General features: G+C 40.5%; 1 protein-coding gene across 1 annotated transcript in view; it reads left to right on the top strand.

Annotated features, from left to right (window-relative positions):
• Positions 1-19,412, top strand: part of SCN11A (sodium voltage-gated channel alpha subunit 11) — a 130,893-nt gene that overhangs the window by 14,782 nt on the left and 96,699 nt on the right. Inside the window, exons 7-11 of the mRNA XM_056804223.1 lie at positions 9,969-10,110; positions 13,607-13,804; positions 15,694-15,867; positions 17,367-17,496; positions 19,046-19,284. Coding sequence (XP_056660201.1) covers positions 9,969-10,110; positions 13,607-13,804; positions 15,694-15,867; positions 17,367-17,496; positions 19,046-19,284 — 883 coding nt within the window. The remainder of the gene's footprint in view (positions 1-9,968; positions 10,111-13,606; positions 13,805-15,693; positions 15,868-17,366; positions 17,497-19,045; positions 19,285-19,412) is intronic.

Raw genomic sequence — 19,412 nt, forward strand, 5'->3', positions numbered from 1 at the left:
AGAGGTGAGATTCGAACCCAGGATGTTTCCAGGCTTGTTGCTCTATTCACTTGTCTGCCTTTGGTGATAACTTGCTTCTCTGAGTTTTTACTAGCTGTAGTTGCAGCATATACACAGAGATACAGACATAGAGACCCCCTTATCAGAGAAATTTGATACAAGGGCTTTACCCACCAACCATTTCCCTTTTTATTCATCCTAAGTGCATTTAGTTTGTTCTTGAAGAAGATACTTTATTCAGTTTTATTTCATGAAAGTTATCTATTTTGTGTTTTGTAATTGCTTCTTTTCCTTATTTGGTGAAAAATACATCCACTAGGGACAGGCAGGTGGCCAGGCCTGGAGATGGGAGGTCCTAGAGTCAAATCTTGCCTCTGTCATTGCAAGTTGTGTGACCCTCAGTATCATTTAATCTTTATTGCCTGGCCCTCACCATTCTTCTGCCTTGGAACCAATACACAGTATTGATTCTAAGATGGAAGGTCAGGATTAAAAAAAAATATATATCCACTCATATCTGTGAAAGGTACATGATCTGCTTGTCTTTAAAAAATTTTAATTATATGATTTTTAACATTTTGGCCATATATTTATTTAAAATATATTGTATACGGTTGGTCTAAGCCTCATTTCTGCCATCTAGTGTTGCCATTTTCCCAGAAGGTTTTAATAATAGGGAAATCTTTCCTAAGTATTTTAGGTTTGGGGGTTTATTAAACACTAAATTATTGATTTTGTTTTCTCTTCTTTTTCCCTTGACTAGTTGTTCTATTGATTCATTTCTTTATTTTTTTAAAAATGGCTTTTTTATGATTGTTGTTTTTTTAATGTAGTTGGTTTCTGGAAATACTATTCTTCCGCTTCCTATAATTTAAAAAATATTTCAATATTCTAGATTTGTTTCCAAATGAATTTTGCCATTTTAATCATGTTTATCATGTTCTATAAATACATTTTAGATAATCTGCTTGGCAAATCTTTAAACTATACATTGAATTTGGGAATGTTGACATTTTTATTATTTTAGCGTGACCCAGTCATGAACACTGAATATTGTTCCTCCTACAATTTAAGTTGTTCTTTTATTTAAAGAGTATAGTATTAATTATATTCAGAATCAATATAGGTATTTTGTGGGCTTTGTTAGAGGGTTTCTCAGATATTTTATGCATTTTATAGTTCTTTGGAATATAATTTCCCTTTCTATTTTTGCCTCTTTGATTTTGTTATAATTATATAGAAATATTTTGATTTTAAAAAATCCCTTACCTTCCATCTTAGAATCAATACTAAGTATTGGTTCTAAGGAAGAAGAATGATAAGGGCAAGGCAAGGTTGTTGAGTGACTTGCCCAGGGTTACCCAGTCAGGAAGTATCTGAGGTCAAATTTGAACCTAGGACCTCTCATCTCTAAGCCTGGTTCTCTATTCCTGGAACCATCTAGCTCCACCAGTACTACTGATTTTTAAGAATTTATTTTGTAACCTGAAACTTTGCTGAAGTAACTGTTTCATTTATTCTCTTTGCTTATTCTTTAGGATTTTTAAAGTAATTTATTGTATCATCAGCAAAGAGGAATATTTTTTCTCTTTCCTTAGTTTTAGTTCCTTTCTGTAACTACAATAATAATAGGTAGAGTGGCCACCCTTGAAGTTTTGCCCCTGTTAAGTATTAGGAAATTTTCCAGTGTATTCCCATTGCATATGAGGTTTTCTTTCTATTTTATATATTTTTATGATATTAACAATTTTTTCTGTGCCTATACTTTTAGAGCTTTTAGCATAAATAGCTATTGTACTTTGTCAAAGACTTTCCCCTCATTTAATGATACAATTATGTCATTTTGTATATTTTTATTTTTAAAATAACATAAAACTCATTGTTATCCACCCCTGGTATAAATCCAATGTGGTCATAATGAGTGATTACTTGGATGTATCATGGTGTTGTGTTTGGCGGGATCTTATATTTGCATTTTCAATTATTATTCATTAGAGATATTGATGTATAGTTTCCCTTCTGTGCTTTAGCTTCCATGGTTTATTTATTAGGACTACATTGGCTTCCTCAAAGGAGTTTGGTAGAAGGTTTTTTTTCTCATTTTTCTAGAATAATTTGTATAGTATTGGTACTAATTGGTCTTTAAAAATGTATTTGAATTTTCCTGTGAATCCATAAGGATCAGGAGTTTTTTCTTTGGTAATTCTTTTACAGTTAATTCTATTTCCTTTTCTGAGATTAGATTACAAAGCCTGCATCAGTTATGTCTCAAAAAGAATGAAAAAGAAAGAGAAAAATAGATATTTGAATCTGTGCTCTGAGACCATCTGAATTCTCTATGTAGGAGTAGATAGCCCATTGTTATTGTGGTTGGTCATTGTCTAGATCAGAGTTACTAAATCTGAAAGTTTATTGTCTTTACAATATTGTTGTTATCATATAAATTGTTCTCCTGCTCACCTCACTTTGCACCAGTTTTTTCTAAAACCATCTTCTTCATCTTTTCATATATCATAATAATATTCTATCACATTCATATACCATAACTTATTTGGCCGTTACCCAATCAATGGACAGCTCTTCAGTTTTCAATTCTTTATCACTACAATGAGTTGCTATAAATATTTTTTAAAATAAATCTGGGTCCTTTCCCTCTTTCTTTGATCCCTCGGGGGTGAAGAGTTAGTAGTGGTATTGCTGGCCAAATGGCATGTGCATTTAATAGTCTTTTGAGCATAATTTCAAATTGCTTTCCAGAATTATTAGACCAGTTCACAATTCCACTAATAGTATTAAAGTACCTGTTTTCTCACAGCCCCTCCAACATTTGTCATTTTCCTTTTTTTTTGCCAACTTGGTCAATTTGAATGGGTATAAAGTAATATTTCTGAGTTGCTTTAATTTGCATTTCTCAAGCTTTCCCCTCTCCCCCTTCATATGGCTATTGCTAGCTTGGATTTCTTTCTTTGAAAATTGCCTGTTTATAGTCCTAGACCATTCGTCAATTGGATAATCGCTTTTATGCTTATAAATTTGACTTGGTTTCCTATGTTGCTTAAAAATGAGACCTTTATCAGAAAAACTTACTGTAAAGGTTTTCCCCTCAGTTTCTTGCTTCTGAAGAGATTTTAGTTGCACTGGTTTACTTATGGAAAAATTTTCAACTCTGAACAATCAAAATTATCCATTTTATTGCTTGTGAATACTTCTTCTTTTTTTTTTTTTAAACCCTTACCTTCCGTCTTGGAGTCAATACTGTGTATTGGCTCCAAGGCAGAAGAGTGGTAAGGGCTAGGCAATGGGGGTCAAGTGACTTGCCCAGGGTCACACAGCTAGGAAGTAGCTGAAGCCAGATTTGAACCTAGGACCTCCCGTCTCTAGGACTGGTTCTCAATCCACTGAGCTACCCAGCTGCCCCCTGTGAATACTTCTTATCTATTATTTGCTCACAAACTCTTCCCCTATCAATAGATATGGAAGATAATTTCTTCAATGCTCCACCAGTTTATGATGTCACCCTTATGATGTTATGATAGGTACACTAAATCGTATACCTGTTTTGAGTATCCTAGTATATAGTGTGAGATGTTGGACATCACCTAGTTTGTGTCATAGTTTCCAATTTTTCCAACTGTTTTTGTCCAATAGTGAGTTCTTGCCTCAGTAGATGGGATCTTTTACTGCAATCATTTTCTTTTGTAAATTGTGTACATAATCTACTCCATTAACCAACTGCTCTATTTCCTATCCAGTATCAGATTGTTCTGATGATTACCACTTTGTGGAATAGTTGGAGATCTGGTACTTCCAGACTGTTTTCCTTCACTCCCCCTGACCCCCACTGGTTTCCTTGATATCCTTTTCCTTTTATTCTTCTAGATGAATTTTGTTATTATTTTTTCTAATTTTATAAAAGAATACTTGGTTGTTTGGTTGATTTAGTACTGAATAAATAAATTAATTGAAATGGAATTGCCATTTGTTTTGTTGGCTTATTGTTTGTGGTCTGCCCACAAAGAACTAATATTTTGCTAATTGATCTGTCTTTATTTGTGTGAAAAGTTTTTTTTTTTTTTGTAATTGGGTTCATATAAATCCTGTGTATATCTTGGTAGACAGATTACCAAATATTTTATATTGTCTAAAGTTATTATAAACGGACATTCTTTCTCTATGTCTTTCTGATGTGTTTTGTTTGTTATATAGAGAAGTACGAGTGATTCATGTGGATTTATTTAATATTCTGCAACTTTGATAAACTTACTTGTTTTGAGCACTTTTTTTAGTTGACTCTCTTTTTCCATGTTTTAGTAATTTTCAATCATGTCCAACTTTTCATGACCCCTTTTGGGGTTTTCTTGGACAAATATACTAGAACAATTTGTCATTTCCATCTCCAGCTCATTTTATCGATGAGGCAACTGAGGCAAACAAGGTTAAGTGACTTGCTCAGGGTCACATAGCTAGTAAGTGTCTGAGGCTACGTTTGAACTCAGATCTTCCTAACTCTAGATCTGCCACTTTAGGATTCTCTAAATATACCATCATCTCAACTACAAAAAGAGATAGCTTTGCTTCCTTGTTGCCTACTCTCATTCTTTCCATTTCTTTTTATTGTCTTATTGTTATAGCTAGCATTTCTAGCATGATACTAAATAATAATGGTGATAGTGGATATCTTTGTTTCATCCCTTATCTTGTTGGGAAGACCTCTAGTTTATCTCTATTACAATGTTTATTCTTGGTTAGATAGATACTATTTATCTTTTTTAAAGAAAGGCTCCATTTATTACCATACTTCAAAAAAATTATCTATATATACTTTCTATTTATTTTAATAGGAATGGGCATCTTGTTTTGTGAAAAAAATTTTCTGCATTGATTGATATAATCATGTGATTTTTGTTGTTTTTGCTATTAACATGGACAATTATGTTTATAGCTTTCTTAATTCTCAACCAATCCTGCATTCCTGATATAAATCCAGCCTGGCCATAGTGTTTGATCTTTGTGATATATTTCTATAGTCTCCTTATTAATACTTAATTTAAAATTTTTGCATCAATATCAATTAGGGGAATAAGTTCAATTTTTTATCTCTATTTAGTTATCAGGATCATATTTGTGTCATAGAAGGAATTTACTAGGATCTTTTACCTATTTTTTTTTCAATTTATGTGGTATTGAAATTAATTATTTTATAAATAAATGGTTGAACATACATGTAAACTAAGGCAAAGAACCCATATTCTACCTCAATATTAGGAATTTCCCCAACTACGAGTTTTGATTATTACCTACCTCATAACTATTTTTCAAGAATTAAGTACTGAAATATGTATATTAAAATAATGGGTAAAACCTATAAATAGAACAAAATAATAGTTTCTTTTAAGGTAAGGGAAGAAGGGAAGGGAATTGGGAAGATCTTATCTTAAGCCCCAAACCAAATTGCTAACCCTCACTATCTAATAATTTTCACTACCTACAAATCTAGCTAACTACAGCTAATTAAATTTACCCCCCTTAGTCAGTTTATAAAATTGGGAAAGACTGGAAGGTTACAGGAACAAGGGTCAAAGGAAGCCTCACTGACAGTTGTCCTCTTGGGTCTGGCACGAGTCCTAGTGGAAAGTAGCAGCAGCAGGAACACACAGGAACAGATACTGATCCACTAAGAAGGGGAGTAATGGTTTCACTCCCACAGTCCACCTGTGAAGTGTAAACCAATCTCAACCACTTCCCAGAAGGTGAAACTTGCTTGAAGGAAAGTTCTCAGTCTCTTACTCCAGAGAGTAATTCTACCACCTGCTCCTTCAGAGTCAGTCTCCCCAGGGTTCCAGAATTTTTCCTCCTGCTGCTACCTTAGTACTTCCTGCTTTTAGTTTACTCTTTGTAAATCCCTTATAACAGTACCCAGTGCTGAAGAGGAGGGAACCCCGTGGAGCTTAGGGGTTATTCCATTTCATGCAGGCTTAAAACCAGTTCATTATTGTAACCTAGAATTATAAATGTAGGATCCTTAACTGAGAGAATGGGGGGAAGAAGGAGATACTTGAAGAGGAAAGAGGTTTGGCATGGCTGCCCTCTCTGGAGAGTGAGATAGGGCATCTAGGAAGGCTGACCAAGACATTAGCTCATTTCATTGAAGGTCCACATCCACAAGCTGATCTTTGTCATCTCTTCCAGCTCTGTCACCTGCCTGTCAGTAGGATGGAGTGATGCACATGAGGGCAGTCATCCAGGGCTGGAGTTTGCATGAATGAGCATCAGCAGTTCAGAGGGGCAAACCTTTTGTGAAGAGTCAACAGTGTGAAGTTGAACTGGTTAATTATTATGGCCCACTCTGGGAGTTAAGTGAGAGCAAAGACAATGCTTTGAGATGGTATTGAAGGATGGAGGCATTGGGAGCCGTAACGAGGCTGAAGAATAGTTTAGGAAGGTTGAGATATAGGGGAGAGCTAAAACGACAGGACACTATGATCCCATTAAGGACTGTCAGAGTCTCTGACACACATGGAGCAGGTGTGGACAAGGATGAGCTCCATCCAGTGTGTGGCCATCCCTGTAGGTGGTTGAAATGAAACGGAGGAAGGCCTCGTGGGATCTGAGGACAACCAGGAACTGGAAGGGTAGGGAATTTGAGGGAGGATTATCATGAAGGTTCAAGAGCCCTTTGAGGAGGCCATGACTTGCTTGGAATACAGCTCAGCCAGTTTAGCTTTGAAAAATAAGTGACCAAGAGATGGAAGCAAAGCCAGGTAATAGATAATGACTTTGGGAGCATGTCTGGGGTGTCATGGTTCTAGAAAGAGAATTGTCAGGAATGCTTGTGCTTAGAGAGAGCAGAGGCTGGGGAGTGTGACAAGGAAATCACTTTAAAAGACTGATATATATTAATTTAGGGTAGCCAAGGAATTCAGCTATGTAATTCCTAAATGAAAACTCAAGTCAGCCGTCAGCCTTTTATAGAGTTTAATTACAAACAGGAGGAAGAAAGGAATTAGAGATAGAGATAGAGAGAGAGAGAGAAAGGGGAGAGAAGGGAATAGGGCTTAAATATCCCCTCTGTTTAGGCTGGGCCAAAAGGCCCAAGCCCTTAGATAGCTGGGGCAAAGAAAGGAGATCAGTCCCTATTACTCACGTGACCAAAATGGAGAAACAGTCTCAGAGGCCCCCACCTTCAGCTTCCTTCAGAGCAAGCTTCTCAGAGCATCTCTCCAACCACTCAGAGCCAAAACTCTCCAACCCCCCCCCCCACCCAGTCCTCAGACCCCTCTATCTTTAAGGAAACCATCCAAGTTCCCTCCCCTCAGTTCTCACATCTACCAATCACTGTCCATCATTTTCCCTGTGCCAATGGTGGCTCTAGCTTAACCCAGGACCACCCAGAGGTCTATGGCTTTGCACATGTCTGTTGAAGGTCATATTCTCAAATAATTAAATCTTGATCCTTTGCTACAGCCCTTCCTAAATCCTGTTAACCTGAGTAGGGTAGAGATTGGAATAATTAAATTTTGATCTAGGCTGCAGCCCTTACTCAATCCTGTTAGGACTGAATAGGGTGGAGATTGATTCCAAGTATCTCCATTGTATCAATTCTAAAATCAATCATGACTCAAAGAAATTCCTGTTCTATGCTTAAGCATAGGTCAAAGTCCTTTCCATTGTTCAGTGAAAGGTTTCTGTCCTAAAGTAATCTTAAGAAGGGAAGAGAAGGAACCTCCCATGCCAATGGGGTTCACATTCCAATAGCCAAGACCCACTATCAATAGGAAATTTTTCAAGTATGAAATTTCCCAATGGTGAAATTTCCAACATTTATAAGTCTAAGAAATTTTAAGGTTTACAGGAGGGAAGCTCGGAACACCAGTAACACAAATGCTGTTGTGGTCATTTTCGTAATATTGGGAGGAAAAGGAAGATCCATGAAGGGATAAGACCTTTGCCTACAGTAGGTGGAAGAATGACTACTGAATTAGTTTCTCACAAAGGATAATGAAGTTTGCACTGGAAATGATAGGACAAAAGTGACTTGAGTTGATTTAAGTGAGGTAAGGAGATAAGAGAAAATGGAATTACCTTTGGTGAATCCAAGTTACTTTGCTGAGGTGAACTAAGTATCCTATGTACTAAAAGCTGTGGTTGTTGTCAGTGATATTTGAAAAATCATTCAAAATTGGAGAAGAGATAGGTAGCTAGGTGGCTTAGTGGATAGAGAGCTAGGCCTAGAGATAGGAAGTCCTGGGTTTAAATTTGACCTCAGACACTTCCTAGCTATGTGACCCTGGGTAAGTCACTTAACCACATTTGCCTGTCCCTTACCACTCTTCTGCCCTGGAACTGGTACTTAGTATCAATTCTAAGACAGAAGGTAAGTGTTTAAAAAAAAAAAGGAAACCAGGGAAGAGCTACAAGATAGTAGAAGGGCAAATAGTGTCCCTATTTTTTATTTAAAATATTGTAAACTTTTACTGTCTGTCTTAGTAACAATGCTAAGAGAGAAGGGCAATGGTTAGACAAACAGGGTTAAGTAACTTGCTTAGAGTTACATAGCTAGAATGTGTTTAAAGTCAGATTTGAACCCAGATCTGGTGCTCTATCTACTCTGCCTCTTAGCTGTTCCCCTTCCCTCATTAAGGTATGTACATTCTATTGAATATCTTGACACACATCCATGGATTTCCCTTTAACCAGGCAGCTAGGAGGCATAGAGAAATAGCACTGACTTTGGAGACAGGAAGTCCTGAGTTTCAATCCTGTTCCAGATGTTCAAAAGCTATATGAGATCTGGGCAAAGTGAAGTCCCTTCGCTTTCTGTGCCTCAATTTCTTCAGCTGTAAAATAGGGATGATACCTCTGAGGATTCTTATGAAGATTAAATGAAATAAAACAAAGTGCTTTGCAAACCTCAGGGGCCATATAAATGTGAGCTATTATTATTATTATTATTCTCCCATGGAGCAAAGGAAGCTGGCTGCTTTTTCCTCAGAGGATCCAGCCTGTTAAAAACTAGAGCTGCTCAGAAAACCTTCTTCCACAATTCTTTGTCTACACCGAATTCTTCAGACTCTTTACTGTCCTGCTTCTGGGTTGTATGCTATCTCTTCAGAGCAATTTTCTCTTTTGTTTGGTCCAGTGGACCAGAATTCTCACCCATCCTGCTGAGGAATTCTACCTGGTAAAACCGGAGAGACAAGAGGTGGGCCTGCCACCCATCTTCGTCCTCTTCCTGCAGGGAGAACCACCTGCAAATCTATACACACCTAATGATGATTTACCCCAATTAGGGACACAGACATGCCAGATCTCTTCCCCCTGCAGGAACTTGGGACTCTTCCCTCAGCAAACTGCTCTTACCCTCCTTGACTACATCTTCTTCTGCATCCATGCTGTCCTCTTGGCAAGGCTGGCCTCTGGGCTATAATTGACGGTCCTGATTTCCCTCCAATATTGTGCCCTTCTGTGAAGGGGCTGTTGCCTATGCAGCCTGCCACAAGACCCCCAATGTTAGAAGCACATTTGATGACAGAGGGGGCAGCATTCACTCCAGAGAGCCCTAATAGAGACTCCAAGAAGAAGGAAGGAAGTCCTTTAGCCCTGGCCCCATTAGAGGTGCTTCTGGGTAGGGGCTGATGGAACCACGAGGATTTGGGAAATGCATCTGCTTGTGGTTGGTGTGCCTGGGTGGTTAGGAGAGCCTGGAGGTGAAGAGGAGGGCTCCGAGGCTACACTCAGGCAGTACAGAAGGGAGCTACTTAAAAGAGCAAGCCTTGGCCCACCTCGGGGGATCATGTACTTTGGAACAACTGGGGAAATAAGGAACAATCGCTCTGGGATTCTCATGACCAGATTTATCCATTTCCCAAATAGCCAGGGTGACGATGAGAAAACAATTGTTGTCCAGGACAACTGAGCCACGAGCTACGTAATAATGCCTTCTCTTTCCTTTCTTGTTCCCTCTGTAGATCATGCTGCCCTGACTTTGTGTGCTGTAAAACGAAGCTCAGCCCTGATTACGGTTTTACAAACTTTGACCATTTTGGTTGGGCTTTTCTTAGCATGTTCCGAGTGATGACTCAGGATTCCTGGGAACGCCTTTATCAGCAGGTACCAAGAGTCCTGGGAAACAGGGGTCCAAATCTACCTACTTTCTTCAGGCCAAATTGAAAATGACATTTCACTTTACTTTAATTGACTTTAAGTGTGTTGTTGAGAATCACTCCCTAGAGGTAGGCAGACAATAAGAGGCTTCTTACAGCAAGTGACTTACTTGAAGGGTGTCAACGTTCTCCTTGGCCTCAAAATCCTGCCTTTCTCCTGCCCTTCCATCCCTCCCCCCCTCCAAAAAAAAATCAATCAAAGACACAATATTTGAGGTTAAGTAACACCTACTTTATCCACTCTTTCAGGTTAAACATTGGGGAAATCTCCATTTTTCTTTTCTTTTTTAAACCCTTATCTTCATTTTAGAATCAATCCTGCATATTGGCTCCAAGGCAAGAAGGGCAGTAAAGGCTCAGCAATGGTGTTGAAGAGACTTGTTCAGAGTCCCATAGCTAGAAAGTAACTGAGGCCACATTTGAACCCAGGACCAAGGTCTTGTTTCTAGGCCTGCCTATCAATCCCCTGAGCCACTTAGCCTCCCCTAATCACCATTATTCTTTAAAGATCCAAATTCCCACTTTAGGGTAGGTGGGGGACGTGAGAAATTGTTGCTAACCAGTCTTAGAATTTATCTCTGTGGCATTTCACATCTTGGATAATCCCATCCTTTGGGATCTTTTCTCCTTTCTAAACAATAGACATTACATTTAGTCAATCAATCAACAACCATTTATTAATTATTTACTATATTCTGGGCTCCAAGATAGTCGGAAGTTTTGGTATGGTCTGGTAAAGGTTTTTTCTTAAGATTGGGAAGATTTGATTATGTTTGAAGGCAGTAAGGAAGGGAATCACTGAACAAGGCAAACTTGAAGATCCAGAATCCTTCTAGATTCACTCTCAATTTGCTTCCTTTTCACTCATCACTTGGTTTGCCAACGCCTCTCCTAAGATGGTGCATGCACATTTTCTGTAAGAAAGATCCAGCTGTTTTCTTTCCTTTAAAAAAACAAAACAAAACCCTTATCTTCCATTTTAGATTGATTCTAAGGCAGAAGAGCAGTATGGGCTAAGCCATGGGGGTTAAGTGATTAGACCATGGAAGGTTAAATGACCTAGGGTCACACAGCTAGGAAGTGTCTGAGGCCAGATTTGATCTAGGATCTCCCACCTACTGAGCTACCTCACTGCCGCCATTTTCTAAATATTTCCAAATTCTTTTGGAAGAATTTTGTTTTTGTCTCTTGGCTTCTCAGTTGGATCCCTTCTAGTTGTAGGGTTTCTGGCTTATTTTTAGTTTTACTTCATCCAAGAAGCTTAGACCAGGCTTTGATGATGCCATGAGCAACATCATTCTACCTCAGTTTCCTCTCTGCTTGAGTCCTGTGGACCCCTTTTCTCATTGATGAGCTCTTCCCAGAACTCCATTTTGAAAAAGATCCAGAACAGTATTTCTCATTCTAGACGTCACCACCACATTCCCCATGGGTATCCTGGCCCTTTCACAGCTCCTCTTTTATAATATCTCTTCACCTGTTGGAAAGTAAGTACCTTGAGGGCAGGATTGTCTTTCTCTTGCTTAGCACAGTGCCTGGTATATAGTAAACACTCAATAAAATGCTGACTGACCAGACTGATCTCAAATTTTTCCTTTAGCAAGCAGCAAGAAGGGAGCTAGATCATTAAGATCATCTGCTATGATATAATCTGAAGAGAGTCTTAGTTCAATCTTTGTTAAGCAAAGGAGAATTTTTTAAAAAGTTATTGCTCCCTGTTAATTTCCAGAACATGGACTTGAGCTTAACAAGAAGTTCTTGGAAATGATTTTCCAAGGGGACAAGTGGCAAAGAGAAAAAATGAATTGCTGTTAATTTTTTTTTAATCACGTGTAGGATAAAGTAGTATGAAAAAGCTATTTTATATGTAATTTACTTTTTGTGTGAATGCAGCTGTTACTCCTTTAAACTTTGAGTTCAAAATCAAAAATGAAATAAAAAAATGAATGGTCAGTATTGTTTTTTCAAACTGGAAGAGAAATATTCTTGTTCTCCAACTTAATGATGCTTAGTGAAATATCAGAATATGAAAAAATCATGTTACTTAAGTAACTTATATGCTTTTTTCTATAACCCTTTTTTATAACCCTTCCGTCTTGGAGCCAATACTGTGTATTGGCTCCAAGGCAGAAGAGTGGTCAAGGCTAGGCAATGGGGGTTAAGTGACTTGCCCAGGGTCACATAACTGGGAAGTGTCTGAGGCCATATTTGAACTTAGGACCTCCCATCTCTAGGCCTGGCTCTCAATCCACTGAGCTACCCAGCTGCCCCCTTATATGCTTTTTTTTGACCCACTGCCCTGCATGTTTCAGGGAATTAAGAAATATGTTTAACTGGAATAAATTCATTAGGAGGTAGGATGTCCACTGGTCCATAAAGTCCTGGGTTCAGATTCTGTTTCTGATGCTTCCTACCTTTGTGACTTGAGAAAATCACTTAACCTCCACAACCCTTAGTTTTCTTATCTGTAAAGTTGTCTCTAATGGTCCTTCTTTCTCTAACTTTGACAAACTGACTTTAATGCCCAGCTTTGAGTTCCTGCTTACCTCCAATCTCCATTAGGTGGAGTGTGGCTAGAGTTTTTGGGGTTGAGTGATCTTGGTGGAAAAGGGCTTATAAATATGAAGTATATACTTAGTGCCAGTAAATAGTTTAGCATTCTGGACCTCCTTTTACTAGTATTTCTTCTCCTCTTTCATACATTTTGCCTAGACTATCTGGGCAACTTTGCACCAGTTTTCTAGCCTTCATCCAAATGTTCTTACATGGATCTTTTTTACTCACGTTTGGTCGTCACTTTGTTTCATCCAGCTCCCTTAAATGGCTCCCCATTACCAATTGTGTCAAGTCTGAATTGCACTGCTTGGTGTTGAAGGCTCTCCATCTCACTGCATCACTTCACTTTCCCAGGCTTATTTCATCCTATTCTCCTGCATGTGCTTCTAGACCCACTGGTCAAACTACTTGTCATTTTGTGTGAACAAGCCTCCAAGTTTTACTGCCTTTGAGTGTCCTGCCGTACTTGGAAAGTCTTCCTTCTTCCCCCTCGGTTGTTGAAATAGATTATTTAATCTTTCCATCTCTCTTTAGTAACTGCTTCTTCCATGAAGACTTCCCTCATCCCCCCAGTCAGTAATGCTCTTTCTCTGATTTAAAAAATAGTTCTATAAGCACAGAGAAGGTACCATATAAATGTTGATGATCATCATCGTCGTTATTGCTATTATTCCTTCTCTGATGCACAAAGTTCTTTGGTTGGCACTGTAGTTGTTCTGGGTGGGTGCAAACAAAAGACGATAGATTGGAGGCTCACTGAAGACAGGTCTCGGTCTTCTCTCAGCACTGAGCACAGTGCTCCGCCCAAAGTAGGCACTTAATGAGGTTGTGTTGGGTTTTTTGAGTTGTTATATTGCAGAGACTCTGCTTTCATTTGCTACGTGCAGACTCTCCGAGTTGCCGGGCCATTTGCTGTGGTCTTTTTTGTGGTCATCATCTTCCTGGGCTCCTTTTACCTGATTAACCTGACCTTGGCTGTTGTCACCATGTCATATGAAGAGCAGAATAAAAATGTGGCGGCTGAGACGGAAGCCAAAGAGAAAATGTTCAAGGAAGCCTTGCAGCTACTGAAGCAAGAGCAGGAGGTAGGGACCGCTGGGATGGGAGTGGCTAACCCTGGGGACGCTGCTCACCTCTTGGAGGGCTGCATCCCAGAGAGGCATTGTGGGGGGGCTCCTGTTTTTATTGCTGCCTAGCCAGCTCTCAGCACTCTGATAGACCACTTCACTGTATGTCAGGCACTGGGGACTCAAGGACACAAAAGAAACAGCCCCCATCCTGAAGGAATGTACATCCTTTGGAGGGCAGCAACAGGCATAGACAGAAGGAAATAAAAAATGTGTACAAAATACACAGTAATGAGGTGGGGTGGGGGCTAGAAATGGGCAAGCCACTACCCGGGAGAATCAGGGGAAGCTTCCTGTAGGAGGTGGTATAGAAGGAAGCTCCAAGATCCTAATGGCAGAAATGAGGGAAAAGTGGTCTCGGATTTCTTTTCTGTAGAATGAGGAGAACTAAAGATTTGCTACTTGCCTCAGAGGAAAATGGGGGGATTTAGTAAAACTTAAAGACTAAGACTCGATACCAGCCTCGGTCAGTGAGGAGAGATTCACTCCCAGAGAAATGACCATGACAGGGTCTTCTTAGACCATCTAGATAGAAACCATAGACTGGAATGTAGATGACTTTTTTTTTTTTTGATTTGTCTCAGCAGAGCAGAAATGACCATCAATAACCTGTGTGTCATTGCAAAGTGAAACAAGCACACCACTGTATTCTCAGGCCACTCATGATGGCAGTGGCTGGGGAGCAGTCTAGGGTCTGTGCAATTGGGGCACGTGTCAGGGACGGGACCTCACTGAGCATATTCCTGCCTTCTCTAAGGAAGAAACACAGTCCTGGGTGCAGTGGGGTGTGTGGCTTGGCCTTGTCTTCTCTTCTGAAGGATGAAGATCTAAATGCCTTAGTTTCTCTGTGGGTCAGTAGCTATAAAATGCAGATTCAGGTAAATCTGCAGCTATAGATTCATTGGCATTCAAGGGACTCGTGTAGTGGGATTTGGGCACTTTTGTGCTGCCAGAGGGAGTGTGTGCCCCCTTTGCCCATAGAAGCAGCGTAGAAGATGTTCCAGCGAATAATGAATTCCTTTCTGAAAAGAAATGTCTGATAGTGTCAGGGCTTCTCTCCCCAGTGAATTGGGGCTCCTCTAAGGCAGCGAACCTATGTCGGCCTTTGGTGTGCTCCCGGCACAACTGAGGTTCTGTGTAGTCATTGGGGCCTGACGTTCCTGGGCTAAGAGATCTCCATTAAAGGGGCCTGCATCCTAGCTGGAGGCAGGGTCTGGGGGATCTCTCCCATAGGATCTCCCCCTTGGCTGAACGAAGGGCTTCATCTTGTATTCATACCCCCTTTGCTCAGGCAAATCGAAACTCATCCACATTCCAGTAGACAGTTTTTTGAGTGTTTGCAGCCTAAAAGGTCCTCTGGGAGTGAATCTCTCCTCACTGACCGAGGCTGGCCCTTGGCTGGGACATCCCCATTTGCTGGGCCAGTCCTTGAAACCCTTCCAGTTCTTGAGGTCCTTTAAGAGCTTGTTCTCACTCAGAAGAAATCGACTTCGAGCATCCAGAATCACTCTACGAGTACCATCATTAGGTACATAAACTATACAGACAATTTCCCATGCCCTTAATGTATTAATGCAATAATGGAATAGAACAATGAGGCAGGGCATAGAAAATGGGCCACCATGGGTGGGTTGTGATCTGCACTGCTAGAGAGGAAGTCTAATTCAGGGCGATCCCAGAAAATAAGTCATAATGCCAGATGACATAAGAGGTGCTCACAGTGCAATGAGTGGCCCCATGGCAGGGAGGGGAGAGCACTAGGATCTAGCTGGGCTGGGGTGTGGGTGGCGTTGGTGGAAGTAGCTGGTCTTGATGGATCAAAGGATTTCTTTTCCTTACGTTTTCAGACTCTAGTTGCTATGGGAATTGATAGGAGCTCACTTAATTCCCTTGAAACGTCATCCATTTCTTGCCAAAAGAGAAGCCTGTTCGGCAACAAGAGGAGGAAATCTTTCCTTGTGGCAAATTCTGGGCAAGTTCCAGGGCCACCATCTGATTCTGATGAAAGTGTCCAAACAAAGGTACAGCCAGAGGCCATGGAACTGGGGCCACCCAAGCAGCTGGGATCCAGGGCATCTCTGGGGGCAGATGATTTCCCATTGGGTGGGGAGGGGAGAATGGGCATGGAGAGGGACTCAGTCAATCAAAAAACAGTTCTTAAGTGCTACATGCCAACTCCTGGGCTAATTCCAGACCTCCCTGCCCTCCAGGAACCTCCATTCTAATGAGGGAACCAGCCTACAAATGACAATTTCTATAATAGTGACATACAGTGTAAATGGAAGGTAATCAGAGCATTAAGTCTCTACAGGGCAGAATAGGGGGAAGGCAGAGGTAGAAGGGGAAAGGTCCTATGTAGGAGGTGGGTTTTGAGTTAGGCCTGAAGGAATCTAGAGAAGCCAGGAGACAGAAGGGAGGAAGAAGGGCATTCAAGGCACAAGGGTCAGCCCGTGCAAAGACTTGGAGATGGTAGATGAAAAGCTGGGAGGAGGACAGAGAAAGTCAATGAAACTCAATCCTAGACCATGTAGAGGGAGAGAAATCTAAGAGGGCTGAAAAAGTGGGAAGGGGCCAGAAGCCAAAGGATTTCAGATTTGGTCCTGGATTTGCTAGGGAACCCCTGGAGTTTATTGAGTTGGTGGGGTGGGGGGTGACCCAGGCAGACCTGCCCTTTGGGAAAATCACATTAGCAGCTGAGTGAACAATGGATTGAAGTGGGCAGGGAGGCTATTGCGATAACCCAGGGAGCTCGCACGAGCGCCATGGCTTTGCAGTGGAGAGAAGTAGCAGATGAGAGAGATTGGGGCTGCTGGGTGAGGCTGAAGGAGAAGCCAACAGAGGCATCAAGGCTGAGAGCCTGGAAGCCTAGAAGAATGGCGGTGCCTTTGACATTGAGAGGAAAATTGGGAAGAGGTGGTCAAGGTTTGGCTGGACAAATAGTGAGTTCTGTTTCAGACATGTTGAGTTTGAGATGTCTTTGGGATATCCAATATGTCCAAATGGCAATTAATTGGTAATGTGGAGCTGGAGCTCAGGAGGGAGACCAAGAATACATACACACATATTTATATATGTGTCTATATATCTTATGCATACATACATATAAGGGTAGCCAGGTGGTACAGTGGATAGAATGTTGGGACTGGAGTCAGGAAGACCTAAGTGCAAATCCAGTCTCAGGCATTTTCTAGCTGTTTGACCTTGGGCAAGTCACTATGCCCTGCTTGCCTCAGTTTCCTCATCTGTAAAATGAGCTGGAGAAGGAACTGGCAAGCCACTCTATTATCTTTGCGAAGAAAACCCCAAATGGGGTCATGAAGAGTTGAATGCAACTGAAATGACTGAAGGCAATTTAAGGCCAAATTGCCATAAATGAATATTTGCCCAACAATGTGACTGACTTGTAGAACATACTGAGCCCCTGGCTCTCAGGAAGCTCCCATAGACCAGGTGTACAATTACAATGGGGCATGATCTTTGTTCTCAGCAAGCTCATAATTGTTTTGTCATTGTTGTACAGCAGCAGATCCTGAGCCAAACCAAGCGTCTATCACAGAACTTGTCCCTGGATTATTGGGATGAGCACGGTGACACCTTTCAAAGGCAGCGAGCCCTGAGTGCCGTCAGCATTGTCACCATCACCATGCAGGGTGAGTGGTTTTGCCATATGTTTCTGCCCTTTCCACATGGAGGCAAAATGGAGTTTCTGCATATTTTCTGGTGCTCTTCTCTCTTCTGTTTCTGCCAGTCCTCACCCCTTAGCCTCTCTCCATCTCTTAGAGTGTTGCTCCTTGATCTGTTTTTGAGATCAATTGTTTTTTAATTATTAAAACAATTTCATTTTTCTTCAATTACATGAAAAAAATTTAAACTTTTTTAAAAGTTTGAACCACATTCTCAACATCTGCCTCTCCTCCTTCCCCCTTCCTAAGATGGCAAACAATCCAATATAGAGATTACATGTGTAAGAGTTTAAAACATCTGTCCATATTAGTCATTTTGTGAAAGAGGACTCCAACAAAAGTGATGCAATAAAGTTGGTTTGGAGATTATATTCACTAGATTTTCTTTTTCTTCTTTTTTCAAATTTTCTTTTTATATTCTGTCTGGCCCACTCAATTTGCTGGCAGTCAGTTATTCCTGGATGGTTTCCTATCATCGAAAGCAGTGGTTCTCAACCTTTCTAATGCCGTGACCCCGCACTACAGTTCCTCATGTTGCGGTGACCCCAACCCAAAAAATTATTTTGGTGGCTACTTCAAAACTGTAATTTTGCTACAGTTATGATTCGGAATGTAAATACCTGATATGCATTCTGGATTCTCATTGCTACAAATTGAGAGGTTGAGAGCCACTGATCTAAAGAGTCCATTTTCCTTGCCATACTTTCCTCCTTAGCTTTTCCATCAATCAGATCACGTTTCATCTCCTCGAGGTACTACGTCATTCCCTGTGGCCAGGGCAACTGAGTCTGATAGTATTGACCACTTTCCACATCCCTGGCTCTCTACTTCTCTGCAGAGGAGGAGAGTGTGTTCTTTCCCATTGCTTTTCAGACCCTGGGCCAGTACAGAAAGAATCACCATTCATATTTTCCTTATAATTCACAACTTTTTCATTGATAGAGCTGTAAGGTTGGCAAAGTGGCTTTCTTGCAAAGACATTCATGAGTTTGATTATTCTCCTTTTGCTGATGAGGAACTGAGGTTTTGAGATATTGATATAAGTTTGGGAGGCAGGATTTGAACCAAGACCTCCTGATTCTTGAGTCAGTTTCTCTTCTCACTATGCCATGTGCCATTGACTTAAAAAAAATCCAAACCCTTACTTTCTGTCTTAATAACTCTAAGATGGAAGGGCAAGCAAATGTGGGATTAAATGACTTGCTTAGGATCACAGAGCTAGGAAGTGTAATGAGGCAGATTTGAACCCAGGTCTTTCCCACTCTAGACCTGGTACTCCATCCACTGAACCCCTAGGTGCCCATTGACTTTAGTCTTACTCATAATGTTTTCTTAGAGTTTCCTCAGAGGTTGGTAGGTCACATGATTATAAGTCTTTCAACATAACTAGGATATGGGTGGTATTAAAAAGATGGATGTTTGTGTTTTTAAGTAGCTTAGGATCCTTGAAAACATGGAACCATATTGTTGATTTCTAATATCTGTTATTTAACTGATTTGTTTCTTTTCTTATTAGAGTATGAGAAATCACAACAGAAATGCCTTCCTTGCCAGAATAACTTTGCCTCCAAATATCTCATTTGGGAGTCCTCCCCTCGGTGGCTACGCATTAAAAGAGTGGTGGAACTTGTGATTATGGATCCCTTTGCTGACCTGGCCATCACCATTTGCATCATCCTCAACACTATATTCATGTCAATGGAGCACTATGGACAGGGAAAAGACTTTGATAAAATGCTCTGTATAGGAAATTATGTAAGTGTGCACATGGTCTTTTCATGGCTTTTATTGACATAGCATGTTGAAGCTGATCCTGTGGCACAGATGGTGCAGAGTTGGTCATCTTCATTTTACAGATGAGGAAACTGAGGACGAGAAATATG

This window comes from Monodelphis domestica, chromosome 7 (assembly GCF_027887165.1).
Source record: "Monodelphis domestica isolate mMonDom1 chromosome 7, mMonDom1.pri, whole genome shotgun sequence".
NCBI classification, from domain to species: Eukaryota; Metazoa; Chordata; class Mammalia; order Didelphimorphia; family Didelphidae; genus Monodelphis; species Monodelphis domestica.